Source organism: Phalaenopsis equestris, unplaced genomic scaffold (assembly GCF_001263595.1).
Source record: "Phalaenopsis equestris unplaced genomic scaffold, ASM126359v1 Scaffold000201, whole genome shotgun sequence".
Lineage (NCBI taxonomy): Eukaryota > Viridiplantae > Streptophyta > Magnoliopsida > Asparagales > Orchidaceae > Phalaenopsis > Phalaenopsis equestris.
In genome coordinates this window covers 78,643-99,781 of record NW_018164643.1, presented here as the reverse complement: position 1 = coordinate 99,781, position 21,139 = coordinate 78,643, and the positions used below count along the sequence as shown (strand labels likewise).

The 21,139-nt window shown below is 33.7% G+C and overlaps 2 protein-coding genes across 3 annotated transcripts; one reads left to right on the top strand and one right to left on the bottom strand.

Moving 5' to 3' along the window:
* Nucleotides 1-230: 230 nt before the first annotated feature.
* LOC110022628 (GATA transcription factor 18-like) lies at nt 231-12,601 on the top strand (the record flags this gene model as incomplete). 2 transcript variants are annotated; one of them, XM_020721675.1, is given in 8 exon segments in its annotated part: nt 231-334; nt 7,043-7,129; nt 7,460-7,596; nt 9,829-9,942; nt 10,138-10,243; nt 10,519-10,587; nt 11,531-11,616; nt 12,153-12,601. In XM_020721675.1, coding segments are annotated over 8 exon segments (749 nt in total), but the record flags the coding sequence as incomplete, so codon positions are not given.
* Nucleotides 12,602-14,235: 1,634 nt separating this feature from the next.
* On the bottom strand, nt 14,236-16,189 carry LOC110022638 (protein SULFUR DEFICIENCY-INDUCED 1-like; the record flags this gene model as incomplete). Its single annotated transcript, XM_020721687.1, is given in 3 exon segments — nt 14,236-14,865; nt 15,728-15,883; nt 15,977-16,189. Coding segments are annotated over 3 exon segments (780 nt in total), but the record flags the coding sequence as incomplete, so codon positions are not given.
* Nucleotides 16,190-21,139: the final 4,950 nt, after the last annotated feature.

Here is a 21,139-nt window from a genome sequence, read left to right as displayed (position 1 = left end):
AGTCCCCCCCGCCGTCCCTTTCCGGCGAGCGAACCCAGCGGCCGTGATCGCATCATCACTATTCGGCGCTAGGGTTTCGGCCGTTCCCATCACCGCCGTCGTCTTCTACCGCAGGAATCGACATGTCAGCTTCCTTTGCCGGCGATCCTCCGAACCATGGCGGCGATGCTCCCGTTCAGTTGGACGATGGCGTGCCGGGCGATCAGGAGGGGGAGCATAGGGGGAGCAAGAAGCAGCTGATGCGGCGATGCAGCTTGTGGGCTCGAACCCTAATCAGCTCACGCTGTTGTTTCAGGGGGAGGTCTATGTTTTTGACTCGGTGACGCCGGAAAAGGTAATGTTTGCCGAAGATTTCTGTTGATTACGCTTGTTTTTTTGCACACATTAGAGAAATTAACTGACACTTGATGCATGCTTCGTTAATTTCGCTGTTAGTTTGGATGGCGAACAAGTTGGATTTGTAGTATGGTAAATAATGTAGGTTTATAGTTGAAATTCACACCTTCGTGCTGTTCTTGCCATTTATTTTGCTCATAGCCATCGGCACATTTTGTCGACACCGAAAAAGCTACCACCTTTTCCCTCAGGTTCCAACGAAATTGGACAGTCTTTTGTTTGAGTTGGGGCAGGATTTGTTTTTTTTTAATAGTTTTATTGTTAAGAAGATGGAAATAAGATTTTAGTGCAATGATATCAGGTTATAAATGTGATGTGTAGATTATGATTAGATTAACATGTTTTTATGTGCTGTAGTTTATATGTAACTAGTGAGTATTATGACTAGATAAGAGTCTTCAGGAGTTTTGTAATTTTATAAATTGCCTTTGTTTTGAGACATTAGGATATGATGAATGAAATGAATTGAGCCTTCATTCTCTGAGTTCTTGGCCAATTTCTCTCCCTCAATCAAGTTTTAGAGTCTAAGAGTTATCTACATCTAAGAATCTGATATTTATCTCTCACCCAACAATGGATGTGCATCAATGATGCTCTTAGTGAGAGTTGACCTCATTGGTGGTTATTGCAATAAATGGTAGATTTGAGGTTGTTAGCAACTTTAAAATTGATGTGGAAAAGAAGAGATCAGAAAACACAGAGAGAAGTTATTTTATTTTATTCATTGTTTTCTTAATACTCCCAATAAAGCGTATTTATAGAATTACATGAACTCCTAAAGGCACGTTAGCTATAAATTAAATCCTTACACCAATCTAACTATCTATAATTACTTGACAATAAAGCCCATTAATCATAACCCTATAATTAACCAGCTCTTTAAATTGAGGTTATTCGTCAGGGTCAATCAAGTAAACAGAAGAATTGGACGGTGGTGAGCAAATTTGGGTTTTTGTAATTGGATCTAAGCTTCGATGGTGAGATGATCTCATTACCGCGAATGCAATAAATAGTAGATTTAAGGATGTTAATAACTCCAAAATTGAGTGGATTTCGAACACGAGCCGATTTCGAACACGAGCCGATTTCGAACACGAGCTATTTCGAACGAGCCGAACACGAGCCAAGCCTGAGCTCGCTCAAGCTCGGCTCGTTTACAGCCCTAGTCTGAAGATCATATTAGCTATTCATTAAACTCCCTAAAGTTCTAGCTCCAAAAGTCCTTATGTTGAATGCCAAAGTTTAGGTTTTCACTCTGATAATGAGTTGACTTAGACTTAGAGGTGTGGATCTAATGCATTTAAATATTGTGGCTGGTGATTAAGGATGTTTAGTAGACTTCTAGAAGTGGGAGAATTTTATGTGGGGTTTAGGCTAAGGAGAAAAGGTCGGCTAAGGACTTAGTTCCAGGCAGCTTTAGGACTGCTCTTTAAGGTTTTACCTTTAGGGTTATGAGATGGAGGGGGGTTTTAGGTGTGGATTCTCTTGGAAGTTTTAGGGGAAGTTTAGCATACGTGATATGATATATTTGGAGGTAATCTAATAGGCATAAGGGTGTTTAGTGTTGCTTATGGCAGGACTAGTTTAATGTTTAATTTGGATTGATTTGGATAGTCTTGAAATATGCGATTAAGGAATGACTTGATGGTGTCTTTAAAGGTTGGGAGGATTAGAACGATTTAAGGAATCAGTGGATATCTATGAAGCACGAACACAAACACGATACCAGGACACACTATAATTTCAAAAATAGGACACCACATGTCATGGACACTCATGGACACGACTTTATATTTAATTAATTATTAATATAAAAATATATTTTTTCATTATTCTTTATTAAAAATATCACAACATAAATTATGCAAGAATAAAATTTAACTTCATAAATTTAATTTATATCATAAAACCTCATGCTTATGAAATTTAGTTTTTTAAAATTAGATATAAAATGTTTCAAAAGAATTTATTCAACTTATAATCCAACTTATCTACTAAAATTTAAAAAATCATATGAGTACAAAAATGAAATTACTAATTCTCGACTTTGACGAATATTAGATGCACCTTTGATGCTTGATTTTGATGAATGTTAGAGGGAGCTTTAACGTGATTAGAGATTTGACGATTTTGATTATGAGTTATAATTAAGACTATATGTGTATTTATAATTTTCTTGTTCCCGTTTCTCCTTTTCTCGAAATAGTGTTAAGCACACGTCCGACGTGGTGTTGAGGTGTGTCCCGAACGTGTTCGCGTCAGAAAAAAATTCAGACATATATTTTATAGTGTCGGAGAAGTGTGGGGGAGTGTCGGCTTCTGATATGTGTCTGACACGGGTGCAACACATTTTTAGAAGTGTGGGTGCTACATTGGTGAATATTTGATCTAGATCTTTGCTTGGAATTCGAGAAGCTTGGAAAATAGTGGATGTGTAGAGTTTAACCAGGTCGAGAATGGTCTTGTTTTGGCTAATGACTTGTGAAATGTTTGTTTTTTTCCCTTCTTTTTTTTTTCTATAGGGTATGGGGAAAGCTTGCAAAAGAATTTAGGGAAATTATGTAAAGATTAGGAGATATTGTCAGAGGTTTTAGTGATTGATATGAGGGATATCTAGATCTTCCATCAAGAAAAATTCAAAGAGATTTATCATCAAGCACACGTTATCAAGCATGACGTTCTAAATTTTTAAATTTTAACATATTTTCATGTATAAAAACCCAAATTTCATTAATGAAAGAAAGTTTTTAAAGCAACACATCATATATTCAAAAAAAAAAAAAAAAAAAAAACCTAGAGAGGAAGGGAGTTGGGGCCACACTAATTTTCACTTCAATTAAGGAGTGGCAAAACTCTATCTTTCAAACAAGGATCAAATGTAGTAAGGAAAATTGATAAACTTAGTCTTCCACATGGAGGGTAAGCTTTAAAATTTAAATATTAATAGTTAATATTTGTATTTAAGATTTAATAATGCATATAATCAGAAAACTTACCAAATTTGCACTTCCTCAAAATTTTCTAATATTGGATGAATCTCTCATGGCCTTTGATCTTGATCTTTTGATGGGGCTATAATAATTCTCTGCTTGACGTTCTGCATCAATAGGGGTAGTTCATGCTTCATAATCTTATTCTCCTTGTTCCTTCTTGGTCCTCTCTTTGCTCCCAAGTTTCATACTCTACTTATCGTTAATAAATAAATATATATGTGCTCTAATTTGAGACGGAGTTTTGGTACATTTAGAAAGAAATATTTGTGGAATATCTTATCTGGGCAATACCTTTTTATCTCATCATAAATATAAATATTCCAATTTACAAGCACTTGTTCTCAATTTTTAAGGCATGATAATATTCTCTCAACAACATCATTCTCAGGTGGAAAGGTTCTCAATAAAAGTTACCTTCACAATGTTTATTACATGTACAGTTGGCTTTGTGGGAGTTGATGGGTTTCCAAATGTTATGTAATACCTACCAGTGGAGTTCCTTAAAGGATGTGTGGTTTTGATTGTGGATAATAGCACAAGTTAAATGTTTGAATTTAATGATCAATTTCTAAAAGTCAAACTTTATTTTTGTATTTTTAAGAATCATATTAGGCTTTCTCGAACATTATCTACTAATGTAGAGATGAAAAATCTTATTATAGAATTTCTTAAGCATGCAATTTTTCATCTTTTGATGGAAAAAACATTCCAATTTTCTATCTTGTGTGCATGTTTGTGCGGTACAATTGCGACCATCTAATTTTCGGGAATCTCTTAGTACTGGTAAGAGGCGCCTTGAATTTTTTTCTCTTTGTTGAACACTTTTTATTTTTGTTTCCCCTAATTTCTTTTAAATATCTTGTCATTGACCTGCTTGAGTTTTTTATTTCATTCAACTTTGATCAGCTAGAATTTTAATTGTTAAAACATCAAGTTGCTATTTGATTTTTTTTGTGATTTGAGCTTATCATTGATTTTTTTGGATTTATTTAATCATTTCATTATCTTTTGTATTAAAATTCTCACATTTCTAGATTTCTTGCATCATTCTACTTGTATTAGGAACTCTAAAAGTCTAAATTCTTAATCAAATTGCATCAATGTCAATAATGTTAGCTTTGTAGTACACAAAATCTTGTCGGTCTGTCATTGGAGTTTTCACTTAAGTTTTGTTCATGCCATTGGTTTTGCTACCATGGTAGGCACGATGAATGGAATGTGCAGGATAGTGTTGAAAGATATCGACATTTTTGAAACAGGTTAGTGCTTTTTTTTAAAATTAGTGAATTGGTTTTCATAAGCACTCAAAATAAGTTTTAGGTGTTTTGTATTCTTTTAAAATATATTTATTTTTTCAACCCAAATCTCGACGTTGGCGAGAGGTTCTTGAGCTCTCTTCTTTGCCCAGGGCTTGTAAACTGGGCAATCATATTCAAGATTTGAGGGAATAGAAGATGGAGACAAGTTGATGAAAATTGATGACCGAGGATACAAAAGTCAAAGATGAGACAACGGAAAAGGAATGCCAAGCTTCATCCCAGTCTCTTTCACCAAACTCCTGATTCGATTCTTTGGTGTCAGCAACATGACGATAGTCAGCGATGGCGTTGTTTAGTGAGGATATTTTGGTAATGACAATGAGACTCATGACCTTCGCAAAGCTCACTGTTCGCCTCAATTTCTCTTTTAGCTATCCGGGACAGAGTGGAAACATATCTTTAAACAGAATAAATAGGGATAACTAATATATTTTATTAAACGTAGAATTCGAACAAAATAAAAGTAAAACACAATGAATTCAAAAATAAAATAATAAAATAAAAATGTGATGCAGTTTGATTTTATCTGCATCTTTATAAACACATAGTTACAGAATTTTGCTGTACAAATGGCAAAAACCTATTATTTAAATGAAATGGTGTGCCAAACTTATAACAGTTCTTTGCTTTATCCGCAACTATTTCATTTTCTCTTTACTACCAAAGATGAAGCCCATAATGAACACTGCATTTTGACATGCAATAAAGATTGCACATTTAAAATGCAGCATCTTACTCAACTTGCTGCATTACCAAAAACAATTGCATTATTTCTTAATATTTCTCTTGAAAAAGACAGTTATTTACCATTGTAGCCATTGAACAGTTTGGGTTTGAGGTTAATAGTTCAGCAAATTCAGTTGGTTGGTTAAACTACTTCAATGCAAGCGTGATTTCTTATATTAATTTATTGCTTATATACATAGAATAAGCAGGGAGGAACAATTATAATGATGCTTTACTAAGATTGGAGATGGTGGATGTCTATTGTCTAGACATTTTTTTACTTTTATTTTATGATTTAGGCCAATTAAGATAGGAATAAGAGTGGAAGAAATGGTTTGTGGTGATGAGAATGGCTGTGCATGGATTGAGCATCACAATGAAATGTTTAGGAAATAACAAATCAACAAAAGAGGTGAGGAGGATGGTGGCCAAGAGATTTAGTACCTTGAGAAGTGGAAGCTATTCTGTTTATTAGAATTGGTTGATTTCTATTTGTACTAACTTAAGTCAAGAAACCAAAAAAAGAATAATGGAAAGTTTTTTTGGAAGTGGGCAATTCAGTTATGAAACTTTCTTCAAGCTGTGTTTTTTTAATTTATTTATTATATGCTAAAAAATTTTAACTAATCTATAATTCCATGCTTTTGACTCTTTCATATTTTTTTTCTTTTAAAGAAAAAGAAGCCATTCCAATGCTTATTTCTCTAACGATGTTAATAAAATCTTACATTCAAATTTTTGTATCCTCCTTTTCTTGCATTATGAAGTAACAAATTTGTCTTTTCATGATTGTTCTTTTACATTTTTCTTGTTTATTTTGTGATTGCTTCCTTGTTTGTTTTTTGAGTTGCACTATGTATGTATAATCTTTGAAAATTTGAATTAAGTGCAGCAGGGGGCAGTAGTTGTAACTCGTGAGGTGTATTTAAAAAACAACCAGATCGATTATAAAGATAGTATACAAAATTTGAATTAGGTAACGAGTTTCAAGTTGCATCGCGTTTTTCTTTTATTCAACTAAAAAAAAATTAAATTTTTAAGAACCCTTTGAAGGGAATGCGTAAAGCTTCTATAAAACATATTACAAAAGATGTATTTTTTTTTTTTTTTAGCACATCGTACCATGGCTCTCCCTCATAAGATTTTGGACTCATTGCTTTGGTGATGCATTTTGCCCATTAAGTATGTGTTGTTTTTTTTTTTTTTTTCTCTGTAACAATGTTAATGCATTTCGTCTAATGAATTATGAAGTCATCCAAAGTATGACAAGTAACATGGTTACCCGTGACTTTTTATGTCTCAAAATGCCAAAGATCTATGTAATGATCGGAGCATATATTTTTCATTTTCCTGGCAACCATTGATGGTACCAACTAGGTTATCTTCTCTTTATATCCATGATATATTGGTACTGCGAAGACTGCAGACATTGCTTATTCATGATATTCCTATAAATAAAGGTCAAGTCATTGCGTTACTTGGCTAAGTTTTTTAGCTTTTTCATGCAAAAAATCTCTGAAAATCTGTTTGGTTTTGCAGGTGTACTTAATATAATGCTCTTAGTTGTGATCATTCTAGTATTCTTATATACGGTCTTTTAAACCGCAGGTGCAAGCTGTATTGTTACTATTGGGAGGGTGTGAAGTGCCTACTAGCATATCTAGTTCAGCATTTGCCTGCAACCAGGATGATAGGGTATGCCTAAAAATTTAAGGGGCATTTACATACATAGCACTCAATTCTTATGTTTTTACATATCTAACACTTAAATTTATCTTTTTACATTTCTGCGACCCGAATTTTTTATATCACTTAAAGAACACCACTATTCTAACTTTTAAAAGTGAAATACATCTTTTAAAGCATAGGTAAGTTGGCATATATGTAAAAATTGGAGTTTAGGTGTTAGATATATAAATACATAAGAAATGAGTGGTATGCATGTAAATCTTTCAAAATTTTAAATGCTTCATCAGGTTACAAACCAGAAATTGTATTGATATTTTTCTTTTTGTTTGTAACCAGGGAATGGATGATATATTAAGGAGAACTAATATACCAGCAAAACGGTTAGCTTCTCTTATTAGGTTCCGTGAAAAGCGTAAGGAACGATGTTTTGACAAGAAAATTCGATATGATGTTAGAAAAGAGGTTGCTCTCAGGTATGGGAGGTTGCGTTTTTCATAAAATCCCTAGCTTTTCTAATTACTTGGAAACTGAGATTGAGTATTAAAGGCACTATTTTGGCATTTTAACCCATTATGTTTCTGGAAATGTCAGACCTCTGGCTTTGGAACCATCTAGGTTTTGTTAGCGGTGACGTGAATGAGAATGAAGGGGCGACTTGAGCATAACTTTTTCCTAAACGACATGTAAATTTGATGTTACTTCTGCTCTGAACTTGTTTATGTGTTTTCTCATATCAATTTAGAAGGGATGTGATTCAATTTTCCTGATAAAAGTTATTTTGTTAAAACACTCCATTGCAATGTTTTTATTTTTTAATTTTTTATCATAATTCATGATGTCTAAGATAAAAAATTATGCAGGGAAAGAATTAGTTTTTGGCAAGCATTTGTTCACGTGTCTTCTTTCGGTGGCCCATTTTCTAACTTGTGTTGTAGTAGTTATTTTCAGTCTATCCTTTATTATTTATACCCCACATCCATCTTAATATTCTCATTTTTTTCATACTCAATTAACCACCCAACTTTTGAATTCATACAATATCATCAGTTTAATTGTACTTTTATAAAAATTATCGATTTAGTCACCAAGATATCCTCTTATCACTTATTCGTCTTAAGCTACTTCTCCATTCTAATAATGCGGCCTTAAGCATTAAGCAAACTTATAGCCATATAGTCCTCTACTTATGCCAAATTCATCGTGGCAAGACTGCAACATTGTTTTCATTTTGGAATTAAGATTGGATGTGGATATAATTTCATATTAGTGGCAATCAATAAAATTTTATTATGTACATTTTGTTCGCTATTTTAAGACTGCTAATGCCTTTTTATGTGACCAAGTTATTTTTCTATGAAATTATTCGTCTACATGATCTCCCCATTTTTATTTTATTGAAAATGTAAGCTTTGTTATTATTTTCATAGAATTTTTTTGGAACAGCTGAAGTATTTATATAATTTTTACCTTCAGAAAGATTGACTGGCAAAAATTGTGAATAGGAGTCCACGAAATGTGCTCCATTGTCTTGTCGCGGTAGTTTAGGAAGTTGGATTTATTATTATTATGATATTTGCCTGTTACAGCTTTGTCAGCACTGCCATCGGATGATTATCCTTTGAAATGCTACATGGGTCTCAACTTAGTGTATGCATGTATAAATTTTGCTGCATCATATGTTGAATGCGTGTGTAAATTGCTTTCTGATGTGAAAATGTGAATTGATTTGAAATTTGCCAATTGAGATGTATAAAATAGTAACTGCTCATAGGCAATCTCAAGAATAAAATGAAAATAATTATATGCTAGTTTGTTTTTGCACTGAAAGCTTCCTTTGTGACACATTTAAGAAACTTTCTGCCTTGGCCTTAGGCTTTTATAAAATACTCACAAATTTTGTTCCAATGAATATATTATTGATTTGTCTACTAACATGATTATTAGTCAAACTTTCAATGCTTTAAATTTAATTATATTTAGAGATCAAGTGCTCAAAACCTTTCATATTTAATAAGAAAAAACAATAAAAAGCCAAACAAATAAAAAAAATAAAAATAAAATTATATAAACAAAAAAAAAAAAACTTAGACATTGCTATAATAATGCGATGTGCATTGGTACCAATATGATGCAATAAAGTTTATAAAAACATCATCATCATCCTTTGTCTTGACCACTAAACTATTTGAGGTCATATCGATACAAGTTACAGCATGCATGTGTGAATTGTAGGGAAGATAAAACTGACAATGACATTATAATACCTTACAGATATGCAGCAAAATCTGTGTTTGGTTAATAGTCATGGCAGGTTTTCTACAAATTGGTGAGTATCCCAAGCATGTTGGGAAAATAGCCATGCCCCACATTTTAAATGGGGCATTTATATACATACCACAAAATTCTTAAAAAGTGAAATGCACCTTTTTATGCATAGCCAAGGTGGCATATACGTAAAAATTAAAGTTAGATGTTAGATATGTAATACATAAGAATTATGTGATATGCATGTAAATATTGGTCATTTTTATTTATTATCCACAGTAGTTTAAGCATGTCCAAAGCAATACTAGTACTTTTCTTAGATGTGACTGCATTCTTGGTTGCAAATAGCTATAAGCACTTCATATTTTCTCGTACTGATTTGGTAGTTCTATTTTTACAGTTTTATGATGCCATCTTTTACATTCTTAAAACACACTTAGGATGAAACGGCGAAAAGGTCAATTTGCGGGGAAGGCCAATCCCGAGGATGAGTCATCACCGTCTTTAAGCTGTGATCCTCCTTCAAGCCAAGATGATACTCCTCGTGAAACAAAGTATGTGATTTTTTTTTCTTGCTGAAATAGAAATAGTTACAATGAATGATTTGGATGTAATTCCTAGGGCCACATATTGCATTTTCATCCTTGAAATATATATATATATTTTTTATTCAGACATTATTTATGAACTTCCTGGTTTAATATCTTCTGTGGAGATCATTCTCCCTCATGGTTATTTTGCTCTTTCAGCTGTCAGAATTGTGGCATTAGTGCAAAGTTAACACCGGCAATGCGTCGAGGTCCGGGCGGTCCAAGGTCGCTTTGCAACGCATGCGGGCTGATGTGGGCAAACAAGGTTATGACTTACTATTAATTGTATTTTCTGGTTTGTTTGTGCTAAGTAGATCTTGAAGTATTTTTTTAAATATGTTCTCTTTTACTTTTTTTCACCAAGACGGTACGGCCTGATTTAATTCTAGTTAATTTCTGATTGAATGGATGTTTTGTGATCTAAGCCACTTTAATAAATCCCACTTTGGCCATTGTTCATTCTTAATTTGACCAGACAGACTGCACCAACCTTAATCTAGCATGCAGTTTCTAAATGATTTTTTGCCTTTTTATCTGCAGGGAACTCTGAGAAGTGTCTCCCGGCTGCCCAAAATGTCCACCTTATCTCTCCCCGGTTCGAATGGAATGGTAGGTAATTATTTATTTTTAAGTAATTGTCAACATAGCCCCCCGGATGTTTACGTTAGGCCATTTTAGTCCCGGAGTTTATAAAAGTATCAAATTAGTTCTCAGACTTTTTAAATTGAGGCCAAAATAGTCTTCCGTTGGGATTATTTTAGCATATTAAGAGTCTACGGACTAAATTATCACTTTTCTATAATTTAGGACTAAAATGCCCCCCCTACAAAGTGTCTTAGACATTTACATACATGCCACTCCATTCTTACATCTTTACATGTCTAACAGTTAAACTTCAAATTTTACATACCATCTTATTTACTTATGAAAATGTGTATTTCATTTTATAAAAGTATAAAATGGTGGTTTTTTTTTATGTGATATGAAAGACTGGGTGGTATAATCATAAAAAAATAAAGTTTAGTTGTTAGATATGTAAATACTTAAGAATAGAGTGGTAAGCATGTAAATCTTCTTTTCTATAAATCTTGCCCACTGAGTATTAAGTCATGGATGAAGCAATGAATTAGCCCCTTTGCTCTTATGGTTCTCCTCGGCCCTCTCAATCGCCCATGTTTTCGAGTTTTTAGTGATCTTGACCCGCTTTTTGTCTTTCCTCTTCACTCTTATGTTGTTGTGTCGAGCAGTCGATTATTAAAATTCAATACTTTATTTCTGAATTATTAAAAATAATTAAAAATTTGATCTTCAGTATTTTATATCAAGTGATTTCTTATTATTTATCTTATAATTGCTCATTCTATTCGTTATTTTATTATAATACTAGCTTTGAACTAACACTATTTTTTTTTCTTTTTATAATAAACAAGTTGGCTCATGAGCCTGGACGAACTCATTAAATTAAGTTTGAGCTCGACTCAGCTCGTTTACACCCCTAATGATGAGATGAGTTGCTTTTTGTTTTGGCTGACTTTTGCTTGTTCTTCCTCAGGTTCCAACAAGTTTAGAAGTTCGGACCGACATCAAGCCGCCTATTGATTCAAACAACCATGGCTCCACCGCCGTCCCGTCCGAAATGTATGCTCTACACAACCTATGGCATCTTAACAAGTTGAATGCAATATATATGAAAATTTAATCATTTTTTTTTTTTTTTTTGCATTATGCTCAAAGTAAATTCAACAACTTTGTAGCCCCCTCAGAGCAAAAATTTACAAGGAAGATTTACACACATTCCACTTAATTCTTATGTATTTACATGCCCGACAGACAAAACTTCAATTTTTATATATATGTCATCTTATTTATGCGTGAAAATATAAATATATATATATATATATATATATATATATATATATATATTTCACTTTCAAAATGTTAAAATTATGCTATTTTTGTTAGGTCTGTAAATACATATGCATTGCGTGGTATGTATGTAAATGCCCCAAACTATAGGCCAAGGCAGGTCCATCAAAAGCCGTCAAATTAGCTTTGAGATTGCTGCAAGGCTCTGGAAAAATCAAACAAAATTAAAATTGCTTTCATCTCAAAGTAAATCCAACGGTTTTGGATGTCCCGATTCAATATTTATTCGATAATTATCTCATGTTCAGATTGGCGCAAGAAGCTCAAGTGGAGGTGCAGACTGGAGAGCAATGAGACTACTGTGAAGAACCTGCAGCCATGCATTATGCGAGCTTAATTATGCGGTTTTTTATTTTAATTTTTTTACAGTAAGATGACACGTGTTCGCGTTACTGGCGCTTAATGTCAAAATTACTTTTATTTATGTAGGTTTTATGTTTGGAGCAATTACATAAATACCATCCGAAACTTACTATTTACGAATCAACCGCTCTCTTTCATCTATTTTTCAAATTCTTACTAGAATATGTCAAAATTTATGGTAAAATTCTAACCCATATATTTTATTTTATTTTATTTTTGTCAAATTCGCAGTAGCGACCGCGTCATGTGTAAATAAAATACATCGCTTCGTCAAAAAAAAATCAATGAGTGGTTACGTCGTAAATATTAATGTTTCGGGTGGTCAGTATGTAATTATCCCTTTTTTTTTAATTCAATTAATGTTTTCTTCTTCTTTTGGCTTACAAGTGAATGAAGTGCTGTTCATTTGGATTTTTAGCTGAAGTGTTCTAATGCATAGATGAATTAAATAAATATGCATATATGTATTTTATTATTATTTTTTATTTATAAAAATAGTGAATGAGTGTGGGACTATTTATATATGGGTTGGTATCATGAACATCTCTTAGTCGTGATGAAATAGAAATTTTACATATAAAATTTGAAGATGAAATGAGCTTTTGTTTCGTTGTCCTCAATTTGAGCTTGATTAATTAATCGAGTTTGAGCTTGAGTTTGATTGTACGAGTTTGAGTTCGAGCCGAGTCAGGTTGGTTTGTTTAGCTTGAAAAGAGAGAAAAAAAATATTAATACATGTGAATATTATAGTTAAATGATAAATAAAATAAGTATTTTTGAGATAATTAATAAGAAATAAATTGACATAAAATGTAAAATATTAGTTTTTAAATAATTTTAAATTCAAAAAAAAAAAAATCTTGCATTGAATGTTTTTTATAATATTTTTTTTAAAAGCAAGAGTTGGTGTAATATATTCGATACTTAAAATTTATATTTGTTTGTATAACTAAAATCCTTAAATTGCATCAACAATATTAATTATATCAATTTTTTTCTAAAATGATGCAATTGAGGGATAATAGAATGTTATGCAAATAAATTTATTAAAATTATAGTATCAATTAATAAGAATTATTCTTTACATAAATCTCCCATTTATTAAAATTAAATTTATAAAATGGGGCATGTACTAACTAATACTTGAATTAAAGTATCTTTTATGTAAAATGGCCTTCTTTTATGCTTAAGAGTTTTCCCCGCATTGCTTCCGGTCGCTTGCGCAGCTTCGCCTCGAGAACTAGAACTACTGTGAGATTTTGGGGTCGACGGGGCTTAGAATTCTTCTTAAGGATGGGGCAGAAGTCGCTGATCTATCGATAGGGCTGTTAGAGAAGCTCGTTGTTCGGGAACAGTTCATGTTCAGTTCGTCAGAGAGTTCGTGTCCGATTCGTTCGATAAGCAAATGAGACAAACACGAATAATTTTTTTCGTTCGGTTTGTTAAACGAACCAAACACGAACAGTGATGCGTTCGTTCGTGTTCGAATCGTTATTGTTTGAAATATTAAAAAAAATTAAAATAAATACATATTAAAATTTTATGATATTTAAAAAATAATTATATATTCAAAAAAATTTGTCATATTTTAAAAATTAAATTCTATAAATTATAATGTACAATAAATTATTAATAATACTATATTTATATACTATAATAGTAATATAGATATTATATATTTATATAATATAAGTTATATAATTAATATAATATATTATATAGATATATTATTTTTATATATTAATATATACAAACAAATTTAAAAACCTTATTACCCGAAGGCGGAAGCCCTAACCACGTGTTCGCCTAACCATGTGTTCGCCCTTTCCCCTCTCGAAAGCACGCCGCTCTTTCCATAATTTTCAAAGATTCTATTGTCTTCAAAAGTTTGCATGAAAATTATAATGATTTGCTTCTCAAGTTTATTTTAATGGACACTTAGTAAAACTTGCACTATGTGGTGTTATATAAAGAAGTTATTTACAGCAAGCACCTCTTACAAGTATTGTATTTAACCACAATGAACATGCAAATATATGTCTAAACTTTCAACTATATAAATCAACTTCCCTCCATCTTCACAAACTTTAGTCCCACATCGCCCAACCCTTATTCATGAGACAACAAACAATGCATCAGAACTATCTGATAAACATCTTCCTATCTACATATATAATTACAGAACACTTAACATGCAATCCCATCGCTTTGATGGCTGATCTCCTCAATGATAGCACTGTGATCAAATATAGATTCTAATGGAGCCCATTCATTTATCAGAACACTGATCCTCTCCATCACTTCCTCCTCCATGTTCTTCCCCGAGTTCTGACCGCCGAGTCGTGAATGCAACTCGGTTTCGTGGAGCAACTCTGCCGCTCGCCTCATGATCTTGCCATCGGTCGATGACGCCGGCAGCCTTCCTTTCAGAACATCGAGAAGAACGCTTCGTGCTTCCTCGAATCGGCCTTGTTTGATGAGGCAGAGGCTGAGGTTGCAGGCTTTGTTGGCGTCAGCGTCGATCATTTGTGCCTTGAGATAGACTGCTTCTGATGCCCTACATTTTCCTTGTTGCATGTATGCCCACCCCAAGTTTCCCTGAATTCATATGTTTAATGAGTCTACAATTGTTAGCCTATCATTTATATTAACTGCATAACATTGCAATCTATCAGGTCATACAAATATGCAGACTTAGTCTGTGTTACTTTAAGGAAATATTTGTTAGTCCTTAGGGGAAACAAGCCTTAAAATAGGGGCATTTACATATTTACCTCCCAATTCTTATTTATTTACATATCAAAAACCTAAATTTTGCTTTTTTTAACATTTATATTGCCTAAATCTTTCACGTCACATCTAAAATACCGCCATTTAATTTTCAAAAAGTGAAATAGACCAATTTCATGCATAGCTAAAGTGGAATGTGTGTAAGAATTTGAAGTTTAGGTGTTAGATAATACATAGAATATGAGTTGTATGTTTATATGCAAATCTCCCATTACAACAATTCTCCCCACAAGGTAGTTTAAGATCAGGGGTGGTTAACTCATATGTTAATTATAGTAATTAGAGTTGAATTAGATGTATGCTAATTAGTAAGAGTATGGGTTAGCAAATAATAGCAATGATTAAGATGATATACCAATGAAATTATATTTGTGTGGTACACCAAGAAAAAACTTCAAAGGCATGAAGGTGTTAGCAAATAATAACATCATATATTTGTGTGGTACACCAAAATTACATGATGTCTTTAGTTGTGATTTATGCATGAAGAAATCTGCCAATTTGAAATTCATGCAATAATGTTTACTAGAGCATTTTCAGTACCTAAAAGGTGTTTTTTTCATTGTTAAATTTTCAAAGTTTGTTGGGACATAATTTTCAAAACGTAGGTGATCTAATTTGAATATTATTCAAAATCAATAGAGACAATAAAACATATGAAGTCGCATACCAACACACGAGAAGTCTCTTGGGCTATTGAGACTTGAAACTTTTTCCCATGAGAACGAGCAGTTTTAGTTGTCTTTCCATTGAAGGCCTCGCCAGTGAATATCAACTTCAGTTTTTTCTTTAGCAATTCAATTTGCTCTTCTATCATCCCGCATTTCTAGTCATGCACGAGACAAGCTGTTAGGATTTAAGATTTCATATATATAATATAGACATTATATTTGTATATAAGACTTAAGGTATAGTATACCTTGCAGAGGTCAATAAGGACATTGTCAAGGGATTCTTGTGCGTACTTGGAACATAAATGTCGGAAAGATTTGATGGCTTCGATGGCTTCTTCAGGCCGATTTTGTTGCTTCATAACCAATGCCATGTCCTTGAGGGCGCTGTCGACTCGATCACCATTGTTGATCGCTTTCCAAAACCATACAATTGATGCATCGAGGTCTTTGTCTACAAGCTAAATTATTGCACAACATGAAATGAATTGTAGTTTGATGTTGTTGCCTTAGGTTTTGCTAGGAATTAAACAATATACTCTTTGTTGTTTTAAACATTATGAAAAGTTGAATCTATGTTACAAATGCAAAAGAAACTTAGATTTTCTTAGATGATTCACTCCTAAAAAATATGACATGGGACACGATGAGAGCTTGATTTCTCCTTTGTAAAATGAGATATTGATCCTAAAGTTGATTTAAGTCTCCAGTCAACATGTATGGATATAACCCACTCTTGAATAAACATAGAATTAATATGATTTACAAGCATGGATAGAATGACACGACTTCACCTAGCTTCACCAAACCAACAACATTTCATCATGTCCAAACTTGTGTGATGTTATGTATGATAAGTGCCACGTAGTTTTCTCAGCTCCAGGCCAACCAAACACCATTTGATTTGGGTCTTCTAATTCTCACTGATGATGCATCTTCATCACAAGCTTATCATTAATGTTTATGCTCAACAACTATTCACAACATATTGGCTCCCATTTTATGTAGGGACATATTTAGTAATAGTAATCATTGTAGACTCCTAAGTTATCCTTGACCCTATTTATAATAATGTATATAAAAAATATGGTCACACTGATCCTAAGGAAATCCGACGGTCTGAAAGCCCGGAGGCTCACAAAGCTGACCGGATACATTTAAACGAGCCAAGGCTCACAAAGTCGGCCAAATATTTTTAGAAGAACCAAGGCCTACAAAGCTAACTGGGGACATTGAGAGGAGCCAAGAGCTACAAAGCAGACTATATACATTGTACTTGTAAAATACAAAAAAATATTTGGTAAAGCCTTTATTAAAGCAAAGTCAAAAAATATAATATCACTAGATTGTAATTAATCCCTTATAAATAGAAAGATTATTTCATGTACAAATGGAGGAAAATTTTTTGATAAAATAAAAAGGTCCACAAGAGACCCACGAAGGCCCCATTAGCCCAGAGAGGGAAAGTCACTGTGCACTTCTCCCTCAATTTCTCCCCCTCTCCCTCCTTAGGATTTATTCCCTACAGGTGTGATTCACGGAAAAATTAGGATTCAAACTCCTAAAAGGTGTTACATGTGAGTGTAGATTATGCCACAGACAAGAAGATGAGCAATCAATAGAAAAGAAACCTACAACAGAGACACTAGCAACATGAAAAACACTCGAGATTTTGTGAACGAACAAGTTCATCGAGAAGTTTAAGGATCAAGTGATGGACGCCCATCCGACATGCGCTGGCTCGGGTAAGAGGGCAGTACTCCCGAGAAGAAAGGTCAGAGTCGATCGACCAACATCGTACTTTGACAGTGTTGGGCTGCACCAATTGATTGACATTAGCTTAAGCACGCTGAAGCTCCTCGAAAGCTAGAGAATGCTTTCTCTAGGAAAATCTCTGAAGCCAAGAAATCAAAGAGGTTTAAGATCTCGACACTAGAATTCTATAAAGGCACAATTGATCCAACCAACCACATAACCTCATTTGAATCGACAGTTTGCTAATTTCAAACAAATATTTTTGTGATCCAACCAACCACATAACCTCATTTGAATCGACTGTTTGTCTGTTGAGGATCAACAACGTACTGAAGTGTCATATTTTCTTCTTCACGTTGAGGGGAACGGCCCTCAGGTGGTTCAACACGTTACCACAAGAAGTGATCTCATCGTTTGCTAATTTCAAACAAATATTTTTGGAGCAAATTTCAAAGCTTGAAAGCCCCATAAAAGTTCATAGGCCCTCATGCAGATCTTCTAGGAACAAAGTGAGAGCCTCTGTTTGTTCGTCACATGCTTCCAAAAGGAGATGTTGTAAGTGCGGGACTTGGAGCCTGAAGTAGCCCATGCCTCTCTGGCTTAAGGGCTGAAGGAGGAACCATTAAGATAAACACTAATTATGTGATGACCAAAGACTCTAGCGAAGTTGTTAGAACTAACCAATAGTCACATGTCGGTTGAAGAATACAACTCCCACGCATCATCCAGAACTGAGCAAGCCAAACACCATAAACTTAAAAGAACAGTCAGTGAAGAAAGGCGAGAACCGAGACACGATCCTCTCAACTCAACTCTAGTTTGCATTGAAGACTTACAGAGATACTCGGATGACCGAGTGACCGACAGCGTACTACCGAGGGAGTTAGGACCGATATTCTGACCATTGCCCAACTCGACAATAAGAATGGTTATTGTTCCAAATATTGCATTCAATTTTCTCAAAATATAATATTTTTATAATTATGCACACAATCTCAAGTTCGACTGACGCTGAGAACTTTGGGAGTTCATGTAATAGTTTGTTCAAGATCTGATTGACACTCGGGGTACTCGGGCCGACTTGTTAGCAGTAGTTCAATTAAGCAAACGAAACTGATAGCAGCGCTCAATGTCCAATTAGTTCAATTTTCTTGAATGTCTGACAATGATGAATTATCGTTTGATCGCAAAATTCATAAAAATTGATTCTCAACGCTCACACATCGTAAATACTTATCTCTTAACTTGAAATGACTCAAGCTTTGGAGGTGATTCCATACTCATGAGCGAAAATATCTACGACGGGTAACGTATGAATCCCCCAGCATCAAGGCTTGATCAGTACCCTCGTGAAAGGTGTGACAAGATATGCTTAATACACCTAGTGAAAGGTGCGGCCCTCCAAGGCAACAACCTATTCGAGTAAACAAGACATAGGAAGTGTAATACTTGAGTCATATTGTAATTCAATAAAACTGACAAAAGACGTTTTGATAAAATCTGACTTATTGATTATCACAAACAGAACATATATCACAAGAAAAATAAAATATCTGGTAAGGTAAAATTTTTAAAATAAAGGTAAAAAGTGATTGAAAGCTTCACTTTATTTCATGTTTATAAAGTTATAGAGAATTTCTTACACATTTCTATACAAATATCTAAAAAGAAAAAAATGTCTAATTTATAGACAAAACCAAAGCCAATTAAGTTAAGTCAACTAACAAAGCCAACCAACAAAGCCAACCGAACATTTCGTGCTGATCTGAAGGCCCAAGGAGAGTACTTCGTAGCAATGAAAATAGAGCACAAATGATGTGAAAATTGAGGGAGTTTAATTAATGAGTCATTAAATATGATCAATTTTTTTCATTAAATCTCTTAATTTTATTGCAATTTCATTTTCAAGAAATAATAGAATCTGGGAGCTAAATATGTATAAAAAATATGACCACGTTGATCCCAATGAGATTTAAAGGTTTAGAGGAAACAAGAACGATAAAGGAAGGTCTGCCAGGATAAGGACTACAGACTCACAAAGCCTACCAAATACATTTAGAAAAACCAAGGCTCACAAAGCCGACCAAATACATTCAGACAAACCAAAGCTTACACAGCCAATTGGAAACATCAGACCAGTAAAATACCAAGAATACTTTGTAACGTCTCATTAAAGCATGCAAGGTTAAAATTTAATATCACTAGATCATATTCACTCTCCTAAATAGGAGGATAATTTCATGTATAAAATGAAAAAAAAAAATTGATAAAATAAAAAAGTTCACTAGAGAACTGGAAAGATCCCATTAGCCTCCAAAGGGTAAGTCACTGGGCACTCCTCCCTCAGTGAGCATGAGTTGATGTCGGTCGATTGATGGCTACCTGACACAGTCAAAGTATCGATGTTGATTCTTCCTCTAAAAGTTAATGCTCTCTTCCTGAGTCAGCGCACATCGTATGGCGTCCAGTACTTGATCTTTCAACTCCATGATCTGCAGGTTCACATACTTTCTAGTGCACTCCATGTTGTCAGTTTCTTTGTTTTGAGTTTCTTCTCCATAAGCTGCCCCTCTTCTTACTTCTGGCATGATACAGACTCACTGCATCTTTTAAGATGTTGAATCATGATTTTTTTGTGAATCACACCTTAACAGAATACATCGCAGGAAGGGAGAGAGGAGGAGAAACGAAGGGAGGAGTGCATAGCGACTATCCTCTTGGGGCTAATGAGATCTTCTCGGGTCTCTTATGAGCATTTCTATTTTATCAAAACTTTTTTTTTCTTTTTGTACATGAAATTATCCTCTATTTATAGGGGATTGAGTATAATCTAGTGATATTAAATTTTTGAACTTGCTTTCATGAGTGCGCTACAAAATATTTTTGGTATTTTACAATTGCAATGTATCAAGTCGGCTTTGTAGGCCTTGGTTTGTCTACATATATCTGGTCAACTTTGCAGGCATTGGTTCGTCTGAATGTATCTGATTGGCTTTGTGAGTTTTGGTTGGTCTAAATGTATATAGTCTGTTTTGTGAGCCTCCCGATATTCTGTTGGCGTACCTTTCTTTATTATTCTCTTCTCCTCTAGACCGTCAGATCTCCTCAATATCGACATAGCTATATTTATTATATCCAATTTAAATGATCATTTCTTCTACCTAGTTTCTAATTTTCCTAATATTGGCTCAAACATAACCTCAAAGGTCCTCTTGAACCATCTGTGATCAATACCTCTAGTGTAAGAGCAATCTAAAGCATGACTTTCATCATCCCTCTTATTACACTTTCTCTAACTCTACAAGAAAATATTAAGGGACCATAACATAACAAAAACTAGAAATATGTCATTCAAAAAGAAAAAAAAAACAAGCAAAATAATTATCATAAAGATGAATGAATAAACATAACATGAAAAAAATCAAAACAATGAAGATGAAATTAAAACACTACTACACATACTTAACAACTTTGTTGAAATATAAACTTGTTTTAGTTGTTTAAATAAAGCTTAATTTCTATAAGCTTATTCTAGAATATGTGGTAGGTATGAAATTATTGTGTAGTAGGTGTGGTAGGTGTGGTAGGTGTGTGTGGTAGGTATAGAATTATTTGTAACCATTGGATTGAAATTGTGATGGCACAATCCTAGCCCT